Raw genomic sequence first — 17,086 nt, 5'->3', positions numbered from 1 at the left:
TCAAATATCACCGAACCAATGACATTGCTAAATGAGATGAGAGGATGAGTGAAAAGAGACTTTACAGATCTATCGAATCACTCAGCTCCTTGAATACTGAGGCGTTGAGACGTTCAGCTGACATTCCAAACCTGCATCTCCTCCACCCACGACGCTTTATTGATCCATTTGGAAGCAGATGTCTTTTTTAGGGGTGAGTGAAATGTATCTACCAATGTCACCCCCCTGCATCTCCTCCCTCTGCCCAGGACGGGAGACAAGACGCAGCGTGTCAGAGACCTTGAATGAGCCTCAGTCTTATGACAGAGAGAAATCTCCAGGGACATCAGAGCAAAGTGAAACCATCTATACCACCTTGGAGTATTTGCTTTTTCCGTCCCGCTGCACCCAGCCCAGTTCTGAGGCATCAAGACAGAGTGGAAGAAAGTGCGGTGACCCGGGCTGCCCCAGTTTGTCAGACTGTAATTTAGACTTAGAGGAGAGCGACAGTTGTTATCACCGGACAAAAAATACAGCGATTTTACAACCCCAGCCCGATTTCCTTTACTTCTTCTGTTCCCTCGGTTAGAAACCACTGAACAATCTCAAGTACATGTTTGATCTTTGTTAATAATGTATAATATAAATAAACTTGAACAGGTCTTTAGGAGTTGTGGCAAAGTGTTTGGCCCACACTGTCACACTTTCATCCGGCCCATTTACGGCTCGGAATGATAACACTTCAAATCTGTATGTTACAATCTGGGAATGTTCTGTTTGGAACCTCCAATCAGAACCGAACAGGGTGAAACTATCATCAGCTACGATGCTGCACAAAACTTCCTGATGACAAATGCTCCCAAACTCCAGCCCCCCCTCACATATAAATTAGAACCTCTGCTGTCATTTTGTGCTTTTGATTAATTACTTTGTCTTCAGAGCTTTTATTACTTTTGTTGAATTCGGTTCAACTCCAGACACATTGAACTGTAACTGTACTTATGTGCTTTTATTTATTGTTTACTACCTCTGCCAAGGAGGTTATGCTTTCTTTGCCGTTTCTGTCTTTCAGCAGAAGCCTTTTTCTTGAAACTTGGTGGGGGGACAGCACAAGTTAATAATAAAGATAAAATATGTGAAATGTAGGAATCGGTGTTCCTGGAGCTTGACCAATCCGAGAGGCGAAAAATTACGATTCCTGCTTTTACACCCGTCTTTTTCTGAGTTGAGTCAAATTGCTCTTGTATCCCTTTAAGGTTTGAGCTCCTTAACATAGTTTACCAAGATATATACGACTAAGATAAACATAAAGTTTACCTGGGGAAGACATACAAGTGAAGTAAGTAAATAACGTATAATGTCCTGAGGAGACTCCATCCAAGAGTAAAGCAAAATAACACTTGCGATATTATGAACAACAGTTTAATACAGAAGACACAATTCCCCAAAAATCAGACAAAAAAGAAAATCCCCTCAACTCACAAAGCTACTCACTGAAGAGATTGGACAGGTCACCCACCACAGTAATGGACATGAAGTGGACCAACAGGTCGTGGGTTACAGTGGACGCCTGTAACACTAAAGTTTGGGTGGTCAGTCTTCATCGTGCTGCTGCTATAGTGTCGTATAAACGCAGCTTCTCAGTTGCATCGTCCAGATTGTATAACCACAGGAGAGATTGTGGCTGCTCCACGATTTGTCATCACAATACGGAGGATTATCATTGTAACACATTGCGTGGTGACATTTTTCAGATTCTTTTTATATATATATATATATTTAAGTTTCCGACAGGCCCAAACGTATGTTTATACAGCATTTAATTGCTTTTCTTTTTCTATCAGAAACTGTACACAGACTATATTTTTGCGCAAACAAAACATGAGGTGGAGCATCATCATTATACAGACTTATCTGAAATGCAGTGACACATAAAAAGCAAAGAGCACAGTAATAACCTTTTCCAAAAGCAATACTATAACAGAGAACACAGGAGAGGAAACACACACAGTTGGCGGACTGACCTCTACCAGCCTGTGGTAGATTCACATGAAGAAGACAAGGAACAGAAGCTGATGGCTTCATTTTCTTAGGACAAAAAATGTGATAACTGAGTTTTGACTTTAGAGCATAAGCAGGAAGCTGTGCGTTTTTTTTTGTTTCAGGTTTGTAACACATCATCCAAACTGAATATTACAATTCACAACATCAAATCTGATCCGACAACTGGGTGAACCACTCCAGAAAATGTGTCGTCGCGAGTTCAACTGTTCTGACCTGGAATCTGTCACATCTGTAATGGCTGATCATGAACTCTAAATACAGATGTGAGCGCATACAGAAGCATTGAGGTCACATTTGAGATCCGATCACATTGGGGCGTGATCTGGGACGCATGTGGCAGTTGTTAGAATCAGATTGATTTGTAAAGATGTGCAGTGGTTTCTCTTACACACTCATGCACATACACACGATAGTGCAGCTATCCTTAGGACGATGCATTGACTCTCAATCATTGTGGGCAGCCAAACCAAAGCCTATATACCTAAACCTAACCTTGAATAATTCATACCAAACCCTAACCACAAAGTACATGATAAACCAAACCTTAACCAGGACCTTAGATATGACATTTGGCCTCATTAGGACCAGGCTTTGGTCTCCATGAGGTCAAGTCTGAAAAGGGTCCTAAAGATGTAACATAAACAAGTAGAAACATATTTACATGATTTGAACAACATGATTTGGTCTTTGCGAACAGAAATGACATGATTATTTGCATATAGAGCGGGGAGGTGAGATCATATCACAAGTGGTCACAGGAGACGCGTTCAGGACATTATTTAAAGTCAGGCATGAAGAGACGACCTTCACGCCGTCCACGTGGGATCAGAACTCACAGGACGGATGTTGATACCAGGGCTGAACTTAAAGGGACCCTTTAAGAAAGACCTAAATAGATGTTTGGACAGAACCTTGCATCCTGGCACGTAGGTGTTAATGGAGAGCAGGAACAGGAACAGAAACAAAACGGGAACAGTGACAATCAACAGAGAACAATCTCTTGTCTACTGCCACAATGTGTTCCGTTTATTTCATCGATGTGTTCCCCTTTCCTGCTCGCCCTCGCTCACTTCCATTCACAGACGTAACAAGCACTGGGGACGCCTGATTATGTCCCAGAGTGATAATCAAGATGATGTATTAAACAACTGCAGTGATGCTAACGAGGTCAATCTTTAAGTTTGGGCAGTGCAATTGTTACTAAATACTTCTTTGTCTGCACATTAACAAATGTGCAGACAGATTGAAGAAGTTGAGACTGTTCATTTATCACCATAGACTGTTGTTTAGTTATTGTTTTGAGAACAGTGTCAACACACGAGCATCAAGTAATGTGTAGCACAGCAGCAAGTACTAACAACTATCAAGCCTCTGATTTCGCCAACTTCCCCCCCGCTTTAAAAGTGAATTAATCTGTGAAAGGAAGTGGCCTCAGACTAACAGAAAACTTGGGAGAAAGAAATATAAAAAAGAAAAGAAAACACTCTAAAGTCTCTGTCTCTCTCTGCTTATCTGTAGCTCGGCGACTTCCTGGGAGCTTTGAGTCGAGGGTGTTATCCTCATCCATGCTGGGAGGCAGGTTCTGCGGTCCTGACTGAGGCACACAGGCTCGCTGTTGTCATCTGTTTTCGCCACGCTCGTCAGATGACCACTTTTTTGATGACAACAATGCAAAGTAGAAAAACAAGTTGTCTCTGAAAACCACCAAACATGCACGCACACACTTGCGTCCAAATAAACTTCTGCTCTCATGTGATGAGAGTTAGGCTGGCGACGATCACTGAGGTTGAAAGTAGGAAGGCAGTGCATGGAAAAGGCAAACTGGCGTCGGGGATCGATTAAGCGGACCTGCTCGCCGACTCGCACTCACTTAGGCTAATAGGGCCGTCTTGTAGACTGACTTGTGTGAAGGGGGACGCTGTGTAGGGAGGCGGGGCTTCATTTATGCTGGACGAGTCTCCTTCCTCAGGAATGAGAGGAGTGCAATGGGAGGGACAGGGGGCGTCGGTCTCGTCGACTAGAGCACACTCGCTGTAGGGAGGGGGCTTGAGGTCGTCCTCTGAAAGGAAGAGGAGGAGATAAAGTCAGAGAAAATATATAAACAAGGACAAATAGGTGATAACATCAGGGCTGCAAGATTAAACAAAATACAATGACAATCTAATCTAAAGTTTATGTGACGAAGATTTTGTTGCGTTTGCACTACAACGATCGATTGCATCAAAACAAATACGCCCAATTTCTCCGGAAGGTGCAGAAACAAATAACTCCACATTAGAATTTATGCACAGCAAGAGGGAGACATGGCAACACTGTGAATATGTCACTAAGATACCTTGAAATAAAAAGTTAATTACTTTTTCCTTTAAGGGGAGAAAAAAAAAAAAAAAAAAACCATTTCAAAATAGCATCTTGGTCAGTGGCAGTGAAATCACCTGATTATGTCGGAAATAAAGGCCTTCCTACAGTACTGATACCTTGATGAATCAGCAAGATAAAAACAGATCTATAAGAGCAAACCCTAAAAACCCCCTGAAGCAAGTGATAGGAAAAAGCTTCACTTGTGACGTATTACAATCAGTGGTGAAATGACACCATTTCCGACCATATAACCACATCCTGCTGAATGAGCAAAAGTAGAGACTAAAGCTTGAGCGGTCGTTAGTGATGTGAAAGTGGCTTGGTTAAAATGGAAACACTATGACTGTCTTTCCTCTCCTTTAAACCTTCCTGTTAAGAATAAGGGAGACCAAGTATAGCAATTCATTGAAAAATATATAAATGGATGAGAGTGACGTAGAGGGAACAGTAGGAAGTGGCCAAGATATGAACAGAAGATACTGTTTTCTCTATTACTAGTTTTGAAATGAGTTGACTCTAGATTGCACTGGCACAGGAGCAGTACACAAAAGGCATAGCATGGTGTTTATAAAAAAAAACTTCATTCTGATTAAGTTACTGACACTTGGTGTACTTTGTCTTTTTAAAGCAGAAGAACTGTTCCTGTCAGTTTACAGAAGTGCAGTAGCTTCGTGCTTTAGACTCCATCTGGTGTCAGTTTCCTGGTTGTGGTAATGACCTCTAAATATGCAGGTACCTGGGTTAATAATATGTTCTCTCTGTGTAGTTAAGGGTGAAGCAGGTTCCCACTCACTTCTAGCGAGATCGTTTTATCCAGGACATTTTCAGTGTTGATCTATGACAGACACCACATACTTATAAGTGTCTTTGGGAGTTTGATTGAAAAGATGAGTCCTCTCTGGTTATTATTCATCTATGAAATCCTCTCTTATGTCATGAGTGAGTGAGTACAGACATAACCTTTAAATGTTTTAAAGTCACAACTTACTTCTCTCTCCCATCCAACAGTTTGTTATTCAACTTCTTGATGGTTCTACATTTTCTGTTTATTAATTATAATTCAATTCTTGTCTGAACACCAATAACAGATCTAAATTTATGATTCAAAGTGAGATTCTGAGTTTTATAGATTGTGTACTGCCACTGACTTTGATCAGCTTATCACACTAAACTTTAGCCCCTTTATTACTCATAATATCTGAAGTCTTTAATAAAGCTAATGACTTTCAATAAGAGCGGCTGTGACCGAAGTTTTATTGTCATGTTGTTTATTTTACCTAAACCCTGCAGCAGGGTATTTACAGAGACAATGCTAGCAGAGTGAAAAGGTGTTGTTAGCCAATATTTAGCCAGTGTGTTGACTCACACACTCAAATTCATTGCTTAACCATTGCTCCTAGTCAGGGTTGAATCCCAAACCTTAAACCTGCAGGCAAAACAAGCTGGCAAGCATGTGAGGGCTGAGCAGCTGAATCAAACATGCAGACAAATTTAATAATATTAAACTGTTCAAAACAAGTTTGGATGAAAGCAAGGATTTATGAACTACCACCTACCACAGCCTGCAGTGACCAATGAGTAGATATTAAGAATGATGTAACTTGCATTTTTCTACTAACTTGTAGTTTTGACCACTCAAGTTGTAAATTCATTCAAAGCTGTATTTGCTATGACTTGAGGGATGTGTTCACAGCATTTCCATAACATTAGAAGACGATGATCTATGAGCCTAGTCACAAAACTCGTATCCATAAACTGGAATTTGATCGTTCTAGGCGCACGTGTTTCTAGTCTGTCACCAAATGTGGGTTTCTTTCTCCAGTTCAAACCCTCTGCTCACAGTGACCTCAGCTCTTAATCGTAGTAAATAAAACAGTGTAAATACAGCGGCCGTATAGTCAACACAGACTCTTCTACTCTTACTTACACCATGAAGAGAAGGAAAAAATGTAAACACAGTTATTATGGGAAATGTCACTAAAACATGATGGTGCTGGATCATTTATTTTATTATTTTGGGCGATGAATTATTAATGTAAACCTGTGCCATGGAGTCTATGCCATGGGTCAGTCACGGCAGTGGAAGACTGTGGCTTGCAGGAAGTTATGGGTTAAAAAACTAAGAATGTAGAAGTTTTTCTGGTTCATCTTTAATCATCTGGATGAATGAGGAAGGAGCAGATGCAGAGTATGTGTGTGTTTAAATGCGTGCGCTACCTCCAGAGACTGCCTCATATGGTGGCGGCATGTCGAGGTGGGAGACGGATGACGTGGGCGGCAGCGTTGTGGAGGGCTCCTCTATTGACAGTTCATCCTGAACACCATACCAGCTCGGCCACACAGATGTTTGCTACAGAGGGAAGGGAAACACACGTAGTTAATGATACACATAGAAATGCAGAAGTGCACACAAGCACACATAGAGCAAATATACACACACATCTGCTGCTACACACGCAGCAGTTTACACAGTCAGATCCATGAGCTGGAGTGAAGAGTTTGTACACCTCTGGCACTATCTTGATTCTAAGTGAGCTGGTTTTTCTGCACACAGCTCTGGAGAGGACAGTGCTTCTGAAATCTATTCATTAATATGCTCTTCCTGTGAGTCTCCCTTCAAATATTTTGCTTCAGGACACACATACACACACAGGGAAGTACAAACATCACTTAACAGCCAACAGTATTCGCAGAGAAGAGCGAGATACTGTCCGTTTTCCAACTCTTTGATGTGTCGTTTTTCAGCACCCGGATGACCAGCAGGTTACACTTTCACCTCAAACCTGCAGGACAATTTTGAACCCCATAAAGTTGTTTACACACACAACGCAGGAGTTAGAGGCCTTACAGTTCATCACATGAATAGGCAGTGGCTGTATACATTACAACCACAACCCATGAACCAATCAAGGCTCAGAATGAAGGAGAGCCTGCAGCTTCTGTCATTCGTCACAGTCAGTTTTATCAGATGATCTTTGAAGCTGCTCTCAGACACGCAATGAACTCCAGACAATCTGAATTTATCTAGCGGGGTTAGTTGCTGTAGACATTCTCTATTTTTACTTCGAAAACGCTAGAGAACAAAAATACCCAAAAGAATGCAAATACTTCAGGGTGAAAAAGCCACGCATGTGGAACAGACTGAAGATGTTAACTTTGGGTTGACGCTGGTGCTGATGTGATGTAAACAAGAACATTGAGCTCTCTGCAGTGGAATTTAAACGTCATGTCCTGCCCGCTCTACCCAGGCGCCACCCATCATCTGATGGCTACGGAGATTTTCCAGTTGTTACCCAGACAATCTCATGCTGTGTTCTTCATATGTGAAAGACAAAGTCTCTTCAAAATTGCTTTAGCGAGATCGGCAAGCATTACAGCAGCAGTTGGCTCTTATGTCCTCGATCTCCTTTGAAGAAGTTCTCACAGCTATTTACTTTTGTTAGTCAGCTAACTGCGATGGGAACAGGAAGCAAACGCGTGCAGATCGGGCAGGAAGGTCACCGATGATAGACCGATAACTTAATTAGTTCAAAATTTACCAATAGACCATCACGTTAAAAAGAACAAACATTTATTGTCTATAGAATAAGACAAAAAGATGAAAAGAAACTAATAAAAGTACCATAAATCTCTCCAATCTCTATCTCCAGCCGGAATGTATCAACGTTTTTTTTTCTTCACCACTCTTCGGGGTTCACTTTGTCTCTTCAGGTAGCCCAGAAGAAGATTGTCCAAGAGGCTTAGTGAGTGGTACTACATCAAGACTTTTCCCCCCACTGTGTGTGATTCATTTAAGTCCAAGACTCGAGTCGTCTTGGCGTCCACCCAGAGAACATTCAGGGTTCGGAGTAATGGATGACTGTGGGGCCTCCCTGCTGCACATTCCATTAAAATCTAAACAGGGAACATTATACACCAGAAACAGCGGAGAGAACAAGAGGGAGAGGAAGAAAGGAAGGAGCAAAGAAGAAAAACAGAGGAGGAGAAAGGAGATGGCTGCAGGAGCAAACTGGGGAGTTTCTGCATGAGAAAATAGTACGACCTGGTGGATGCTCAAGAGGAATTTCCTTCTTGCAAAATGATTGCAAGAAGGAAATTGGAGACCTTCTCTGTTACTGGACATGAAGCCAGTATATGTCAGATAATAAGATACCAAGAATTGCAATCTCATGCTTGAAGGGACATTTTTGGAAATCAAACATTTCCAATAACAAACAGGATGTCACAACTGGAAATCTAAGGCCAAAAACCGTTCAACTCCCCAGTGAATTGGTTATTTCCTGTTTCACAAATATTCAATGAAAGCTAGAAATATCTTTGCCTGAGCCTCCTGCATTTGACTGAGGCCGAGTGATGATAGAAAAGGGCTTAAATGAATTTTGATGCAGAATTAGATTTCATTGAACCTGCTCTCAGAAACAAAATGCATTCACAAGTTAGCCTCTTTTATTTGTTAAATAATATTTTGCTAAATCTACCAGCAACTGTGCAAAGTGGGCAAGCATTAGAACTGAACACAAGAGAAACATGTTTTCTATACGATTCACCGAGCATATTTTAAGAAGGTTGTGAATCATGGCGATTGCTTCCAGGTGGTCGGGAGAGGCAGTAAAGCACAAAGGCCCTGGAGGAAGCACGAACATGATGACTGTTTAAACCTGTGGCGTAGCCCACAGAATCAACGCCGTAAGAGCTGATGTTTTGGAAAGGCAATACAGTTCTGGAGCTCTTGGAAAACATAAACACAGATAAAGCTACAGTCAAGGGGGCAATAAAAAGAGAACCCGGCATTTTTAAGTCGTTTTTTTCAAAACACAAGATAAATGAAGAGCACGAGTTGCAAAGATAAAGAGAGGCTACAAGAAAACTGTGGCGGTTATTTCAATGAGCGTGTGACATTTAAAGAGCAGCCCGGACAAAACACTATTCACTATGTCAAGCCAATTAATCATTAGAAGAGACTTATTATTTTCCATCTATCTTACCATTTACCCACAAGAACAGGAAGCAACAATAATACTTGGAAACAGTCCTGGCCTGTCTTGCAATCTTTAGTGATATTTGCACACACACACACAAAAATCTCTCAGGCATGGTTCAAGTTTTACAAACATGCTTAAAAAGTGGCACTCACACACACACACACTTCTTTGTAAGTGTAGAACTGTCAAAGCTGGGACCTGCCCGACCTCTGATGTCAACAAGGTCAAACAAACTTCACAGAAAAAATGTCAACACCCAAGTGCAAGCAAGAGCAGAGGCGTGCACCTTCTGAGCATACTTCACTAAGTAGGTAACTGAAAGTGTAATGCAGCCTGGGCTGTCGTTTTCGCAGGGAAAGCGACTGACTGAGAATCACATGCCCTCGAGAGAGAGAGAGAGAGAGAGAGAGAGAGAGAGAGAGAGAGAGAGAGAGAGAGAGAGAGAGAGAGAGAGAGAGAGCAAACAACTCTTCCACGAAAAATTTAACACAGCTGTGGCTTTTATTAGAATTTCTCTTGCTTAGTCCTTGTATTTCTGTGTGCGATGCTCAAGTCTCTCAGCTTACATCGATTCTGTTTTACAAGAACCTACAATTCAAGTACAATCTTTATAAAGACAGTGTGGGAATACACTGATGCATTGTTAGGGCAGTTCTGCACTGCAAGCAGTAGTGTGGTATATTTATATATCGTAATGGTGAGAGAGGAAGACAGACTGGTTAATCAGGGGTTCATCCTACTACAAGTTATTGACCCAAATAACCGACAGTTTATTCAAATTATGGAAGAGCAGCAAAGTCTCCAGATTAAAACCTCATGGAGGTTTGGGATAAACTTAACTAGTCCTGTCAACCACTCACAGCACGAACCCATTCACACAATTTCAGATAGCCCTACTTTCTGCAAAGCTTTTTCTAATGAACACCACAGATATAGCCCTTAGAAGGAGAAGGGAAGGAAATCGACATGCTACTGTTTTGGGGATCTACCTCCTGAGTCACGTCCGCCATCATGAAGGTGGAAGTGATTCAAAACTACCAGAGCAACACACTTGTCTTGTCAAGTTTCCAAACTCAGTTTCATTTCCTTTACAGAAAGAAAATGAATGCTGATGTTGATTGAACGGAATAATTTGATAAAATGTTGTGTATAAGATTCCATTACTTTTTGTCTATTTATTTGTTCTATGTTCATATTTTATAGAACAGTGTTCACAATCTCAAAATATGTAAATTCAATAGAAGTGTTTGAAAACATGTGATCCCAAGTGTGTATAATTAGACCCCACCACAATAAATGTACATCCTGAAGGCAGGAAACCACTTTGGCGGTTGACAAGTAGCTCATGTGATTAAAATGGAAGACACACTGAGTGCACAACTTACACTCTGTCGCTCACACATCTGATGGAGGTACGCTCTTCCTCCGACTATGACTATCTGGGCATTGCGTGGGTTGCTCAGGTAGGCCGCCAGCTGCCTCTGTCTGGATCGGTACCAGCACACATAGAAGAATATCTTGATGATGATGAATATGATGACAACTCTGTGGAGGAGAGGAGATTGGGTTGGATAGGAAAAGGGGTAGATAGATGTTAGCAAACATGTATATACTTTATATAATCCTATAAATAAATGGAAATGCACAAGTTATACTCACATGTACCAGTACAGCTCCATGTTTGTGTGATGTCACTGAGCTGAGGCTCTCATAGTTGGGGAATAACTCGCTGATCCCTGGTCAAAAAGACAACAACAAGTTGTCCTGAAAACAAACAGATTTTGTATCGTTTAAATAACCTAAGAGAAGGAGATCACTACCACGTTTTAGTTTTATTTAATACTTTAATTGTTATTCACAAACACGTTAACAAATCTAAAACCTTAAAGATCACACGAGTTAAACCCGCAGGCACTTTTACTAAACGTTAACAGATGATAACTTTTATCGCGACGACTCCAGCGTAAACTTTGTTACCACAAACCCATAAGAGTGATCTTTTTCGACTTACTTCCTGGCGACACTCCGGCTGTGTGAAGTTATCCGCTGCCGAGGTTTGTCATTTCCCCCTCGCCCTTTGTGGGACGTGATGAGCTCCGGGAACCAGCGGAAGCTAAGCGCTATTTAAGCTAGGCTAACGTGAAGCAGGCCTAACAACAACAGACATTAACCCAGGAGGAGAACAAAACAACAGCTGGAACTGACCCGTGTTATACACATGGCTTCCAGCTGTAACCCACAGAGTCACCGGCTAGTTACCCGGGAAGCTGCTGGTTCACTCCGCATCTGACAAACAACTAGTCTAGTCTTAGCTCGGGTTAAAGTGAGTTAGCACCGTTAGCTCATCTCTGCGCGTTCAACGCTGCGTTTCGTTTCACAGTGGGAGGTGTTCTCGAGTGGTGCGTTGCGTTCAGGGTTTCCCGTAAAACGGCCACCCCTCAACACTTCCGTTGTAATTAACAGGATAGAGGCAGTCTATGGAAAGAGGGTATGTTGTTGTTGTTGTCGGGTGATATTATTTCTAACTAACATATGGCTGCTGGGTGTAAATACTTTAAAAATACATCTGATGAATGACTGTGAACAGTAATACAAATTATCGACCATCAGAGGAGCAATGGTGAAGAGTTGATCTATCCTAGTGATTGTACTGATCTGGGCCTTAAATGGTAATATTTCCGAGGGTCTGTAAAGGTAGCACATGATTCTTCAGACAACCTGGATATTATGTGACAAAATGTGCACATACATGTAATGTCTATGTGTAATATAACAGTATCATACATTTATCAACATATATATAACATGAACACGGTATTCCAAGAATACCGTGTTCATTGTTTACTCATATGGAATCTGAGGAAGTCTGTCTGTAAAATCTTTCAATATATATTGAAGAATCATTCAAAACACCCATTAAAATGAGTATAAACATATAAGTGAGTGAGAAATAATGAAATAATCATCATAGGTCATATCAGGTTGTTCCGTCTCTCAATTCTATGCCTCCATCTAGTGGTCACAGCTCCACAGAGCAGTTCAGAGAAACTGCAGAATAATGCAAAATAAATAAATGAATAAATAAATAATTGTGAATGTCTTCAAAAAGCGGACAAATCAGAAAAAAGAGCACGTCTATTTGACTGTGTTTATTTCCAAGCAAAAACAAATGTATATGCAATATTTAAAAAATCTTCAACCCCTTTTATTTTTTAACTGTTTTATTAAATTGGCCACCAAATCTCCAACTTAAACCAAACGTACAATTTGATACAGACAAAAGACCAATCAGACAGTCAGAAAAATATAAGCACACATTGTATTTGTGTCTCTGTGAAAATAAGAACCTTTTTATTACAATTTAAAATAATTTTGATTACATGTTACTTAACAATTCATTCGTCTGATAGTCAAAATAAAAACCAAAACAAGAAAATATGCTTTTTTCGGGTAATCTTTTAAATTACATTAAAACAAAAGAGCCAACTTCATGTTAAATTGGACAAGACACTTTGCTTAGCAAAGCTCTTCATCAATTTCAAGAAGATTGTTGCAACAAAGTTCCAATCGACTACGATGTTGACACAAGGCGTTTTATTCGTAAATTACAGTTTACACTCATAGCTTTTTGTCCAATAACACAAACCTGCTTTAGAAACACATTATCCACATTTGTTCAGCTAGTTCCACATCTTCTCTTATCGGTTATCTTCCACAATGATTGACCGTCTTGGGTAGGTGTCCACTTCCACAAATATGTATCGAAACTCGTATTTCCCTGTTTCATTGTTCTGTAAAATGACAGGAAGTTATAAGTCCGTGGAATTGTAACCGTCACTTTAAGTGTATCATTTTTAGGTATCATAGTTAAAAAAGGACTGTACTACTTTTACTGTCATTTATCTCACATGTATTTTGAAAGATGATTTCAAACAGTGAATTAAAATAATACCAACCTCTTTTGACTCTGAATGTACAGTTCCTTTGAGACCTGGTTCAATGCCTTCGATGTAAAACTTAAGTTGCAGATGCTTCAGTCCGTCCTTCAGGTACTCTGTGTGACTGAGATGGAAACAAACATACACATCTGAGATAATACCTCGGTACTACCACTACACAGGTGTTTACATAAGGGCCGTACAACTTATATAAAAATGAAAAACCAGAACATAGGAGGGATTGTTATATTTAGTCACTGACATATTAAAACACACCCACACGTAAGACCAATCAACCCATTGTTGGAAAATCTATTCAATTCCTACCGGACTTGCTGTCTCCTTCCTCGACGTGTGGTCTCACCATAACATTTGATTGGCTCCCCGAATGCACCGATCACCTACACATACAACAAGCAGGTAAATAAATCCATGCATACAGTGAAGTGATGACCAGTTTAGAAGTCGGATACTGTTTGACCTTAGCAGTCAGTGATCTCATTCTTACCTCTGGATGTGACTTGACTTTGTCAAAGGCTTTCCCATAGATTTTATTTGGACTGGAGGAAGAAAACAGCTCCTGGAACACCACAAATAAGAGGCCACCTGAGACACACACAAACACACACAAACACACAAAGGACAAAACATTTCAACTTTATAAATCTGTGATACATCTGTTTGGGATGGAAATTAGATGGAAACATTTAATGATGTTACATTAACCTGTCACTCCAAGTCCTATTAGTACAACAATCAGGTAGGTGAAGTCTCTGCCAGCCTCCTTCACTGTAAAAGATTGGAGATGAAAGAGGTTACAACTGTGGCCATGATAATAAAAATACAACAACAACAATGGCTAAATATCGTTACATATTTTTTAGATACAACATTTTCATATCAGTTAATATCTCTATTTATCATGTTTAATGTTAAATGAATGTAATATTATATTATATCACATGAAATTATATGATGTTATTATAACACTTTTCTAATTTGTTTGTTAATGAAACTTAGCAAACATGTTTACGTGAATTACCGCCCCCTACAGGCGGTAGTATCGCGTTACTACCAGGTGCTGTTAAAAACACTGGCATCTGTATTTCCAAGTTGTATACATAATTAAGTTAACTGTGATTCAATTACTATTCAAACATCAAAACCCTTCACTCACAGTAGACGTTTCAACATGTGAAACCAGTTGATCATATTAAAAACGATAGTTAAGGCACAGAGGACACGTTTCCGTCTCTGAGGGTCTTGTTTACCTTTCTGTGCGCCTGAAGTCGTCTGGCCCTGAAACCTGGACACGGATCTGTCCCTGTCCTCGGGGCTGCTCCGGTTTCTGGCCGCGATGTCCACATGGAGACTCTGCCGGGAGAGGCAGCACAGAGCGGGCAAGGCGAGCGGAGCAGCCCCGGCTCGGCTGTGGAGGCTCGGTGTGAAGGACGGGGTCCACACGGTCCGGTGGGTGTGGACGAACAAGCTGACCTGCGTGAGTTTACACGCGTGCACCGCGTATTGATGCGTGGCCGAGGACTGGAACCCCCGATGCAGGGCTCTCAGTAGCTGTGTGTAAGCCATGATTGTCCTTCCAATGTAATCAGTGCAACCAGCTAGCAACTTCTGGTGCTATATTCTTTAACAGCGTGACAGCAAGCTAAAGCTAAAGCTAAAGCTAAGGAAGTAACCTAACGCAGCCAATAGGGATGTAATGTTATTATAGAGATCAACATATAAACATCTACTACTAACCTACTCGAATACTGTACATGATCCTGTGCCACAGGGGTGGTGTGTGTCAAACCAATCCTGGCGCATAGTTGTGTCGTCACACATCATCCAGATGATTCATGGGATATTGAGTTTGTATGAGGAAACAGAAGCTGCCACTTCCCCTTTTACAAAAAGCTGTACACATTCTTCACAGCCTGGAGAGGATTCATTATTTATAGTGTTAAAGGGAAAATATGTCTCACTTCTAGATCGTTTTTAAAGATAAATGACATGACAGCTTCTCCAAAAGTGAAGCCAAAGCCTCTCACTCTGCCCCTGGTGGCCGGTTGCAGTACAGTCATAAAACCGAGTTCCATTATACCTTAGAGTTTGGAATTACCCACCCCGGAGTGGGAAGTTGCAACAGAAGCACACTCTCAAGTCGGAATTTAATCTTAGGAAGAACATAGGAAACTTCTATCCCTAAATGATTTGTTCTTTTTAACCAGGCAGTAGCATTCATTTTGAGCGAGGTGTGTGCTGACCTTCAGAGTTCCAAAAGTCAAATCAACAAGGAAAACAATGTTCTAGAGCTCTGTAAATCTGAAAGCATCAGAGGTTAATTCTAAGTGTGATATTTTAGCGGCCGCTATAACATTACACGATGATTTGATCCACAGTTACTAAACAAAATATACATTATAGCACATTTAAGTGTTTGGATAATCACGTTTTATGTACTTGCAAACTGGTGAAAAAACACATACTCCTTTATTGTGTTGTTTGATGAGCTAAAGGCAGTCACATTTACAATAAGTACAGCTAAAATAATATTGCATCTATTCTAATATGTCTAAAAGTATTGGGATCGATCTGAGTTATAATAGGTATTCACCATGCATTGTTCAATAGCTGAAATTCCTTAAAATAAGTTCTACCAGGCTGGAAAAACCTATACATTTCCAATAAAGAACAAAATTGAAAAAAATCAGGACGGGTAAAAAAAATCCTCACAATAAAATCAGTAAACATTAGTTTATTGAAAACGTTCTGTCATTCATTTTCTCTTTCTTATGTGTTATGAAATAAATCAGCAATGGTTTTTTTTTTAATTGACAAAGACAAAAACATAAATTAGGAATGCTCAGACATCAGTAAAGTGGGAATAAATGAAGGTTAGTTGATGGGTCAGTAGTCATTGATCAAAGTTTCACATCACTTTATTTCATACATCCTGTTTCTCTTCTTTTCCTTCTTCACAGGGCTTTAAGTTATTAGTTAAAAACAACCTGATACTCTACTAGAAAGGCATGACATCGACATAAGATCAAATAGAACTCAAACTCAGCGGCGGAAATATGCAGTTTCATATTTTAATGCTCACATGAATATGACCTAAAAAAAACCTGATTCTGTTGTTCTTCCTCCACGCACAGTTTTACATTAAAGGTTCTCGATTTCTCAGAAAAAAACAAAACAACTTCCAGACAGGTATCTGAAAGGATCAGTGTTCCATGGCTCGTCATTGTGGAGCACAGGTCGGGGGGGGGGGGAAGCACCTCAGCGGTCCAAAGCAAAGACATTAAACCCGATGCATACAAGCACAATCCTTTTTTTTTTTTCTTTCTTTAAAATTAAATTTTCTGATCACAACACTCTACATTGGTAAAGTTGCACGAGGCAACAGTTCGCTCGAGATGCATTAAGGTGAGAAACCTTAGCTCCGAATGCAGTCAAACTTGGCAAGATGCAGCGGAATGATGCATCTGTCTGATGTATCTGCAGAGAAATGAAAACACTATTACTTGAGGTCTCTCCCGGGCGCCACACGTTTCTCATCCGCCGTCTTGGCTCAGACTTAATTACCGAGGTGTCTTCCTCCATCTACGTGGTGGCGGGTGATTTGTGTGTTTGTGTGTAAGAGAGTGAAAAACGGAGCCAGAGAAAGAGGAGTAAATGTACGTGTGTGAACGTTTTTTTAACAGTTTCTTCTTTTCCGTAAAGAGACGTGTTAACGCAGCTGTGAACCAGACACAACACAGA

General features: G+C 40.5%; 2 protein-coding genes across 3 annotated transcripts; both read right to left on the bottom strand.

Annotated features, from left to right (window-relative positions):
- Positions 1 to 1,385: 1,385 nt before the first annotated feature.
- Positions 1,386 to 11,795, bottom strand: si:dkey-118j18.2 (uncharacterized). 2 transcript variants are annotated; one of them, XM_053412208.1, is made up of 5 exons: positions 11,398 to 11,795; positions 11,046 to 11,150; positions 10,772 to 10,931; positions 6,622 to 6,754; positions 1,386 to 4,102 (listed from the first exon to the last, which is right to left on the bottom strand). In XM_053412208.1, the coding sequence occupies exons 2-5, from the start codon at positions 11,063 to 11,065 to the stop codon at positions 3,882 to 3,884; spliced, it is 534 nt and encodes a 177-aa protein (XP_053268183.1). In that variant the 5' UTR covers positions 11,066 to 11,150; positions 11,398 to 11,795; the 3' UTR covers positions 1,386 to 3,881. The 2 variants fall into 2 exon arrangements, with proteins under 2 accessions (XP_053268183.1, XP_053268184.1); XM_053412209.1 differs by having other exon boundaries at positions 11,046 to 11,122.
- Positions 11,796 to 12,589: 794 nt separating this feature from the next.
- timm21 (translocase of inner mitochondrial membrane 21) lies at positions 12,590 to 15,155 on the bottom strand. The gene is made up of 6 exons (XM_053412342.1): positions 14,596 to 15,155; positions 14,051 to 14,113; positions 13,833 to 13,930; positions 13,652 to 13,725; positions 13,343 to 13,448; positions 12,590 to 13,177 (listed from the first exon to the last, which is right to left on the bottom strand). Exons 1-6 carry the CDS (start codon positions 14,909 to 14,911, stop codon positions 13,085 to 13,087), a joined length of 750 nt encoding a protein of 249 aa, XP_053268317.1. The 5' UTR covers positions 14,912 to 15,155; the 3' UTR covers positions 12,590 to 13,084.
- Positions 15,156 to 17,086: the final 1,931 nt, after the last annotated feature.

This window comes from Pleuronectes platessa, chromosome 20 (genome assembly GCF_947347685.1).
Source record: "Pleuronectes platessa chromosome 20, fPlePla1.1, whole genome shotgun sequence".
Lineage (NCBI taxonomy): Eukaryota > Metazoa > Chordata > Actinopteri > Pleuronectiformes > Pleuronectidae > Pleuronectes > Pleuronectes platessa.
This window is presented reverse-complemented; position numbering and strand designations above follow the sequence as displayed.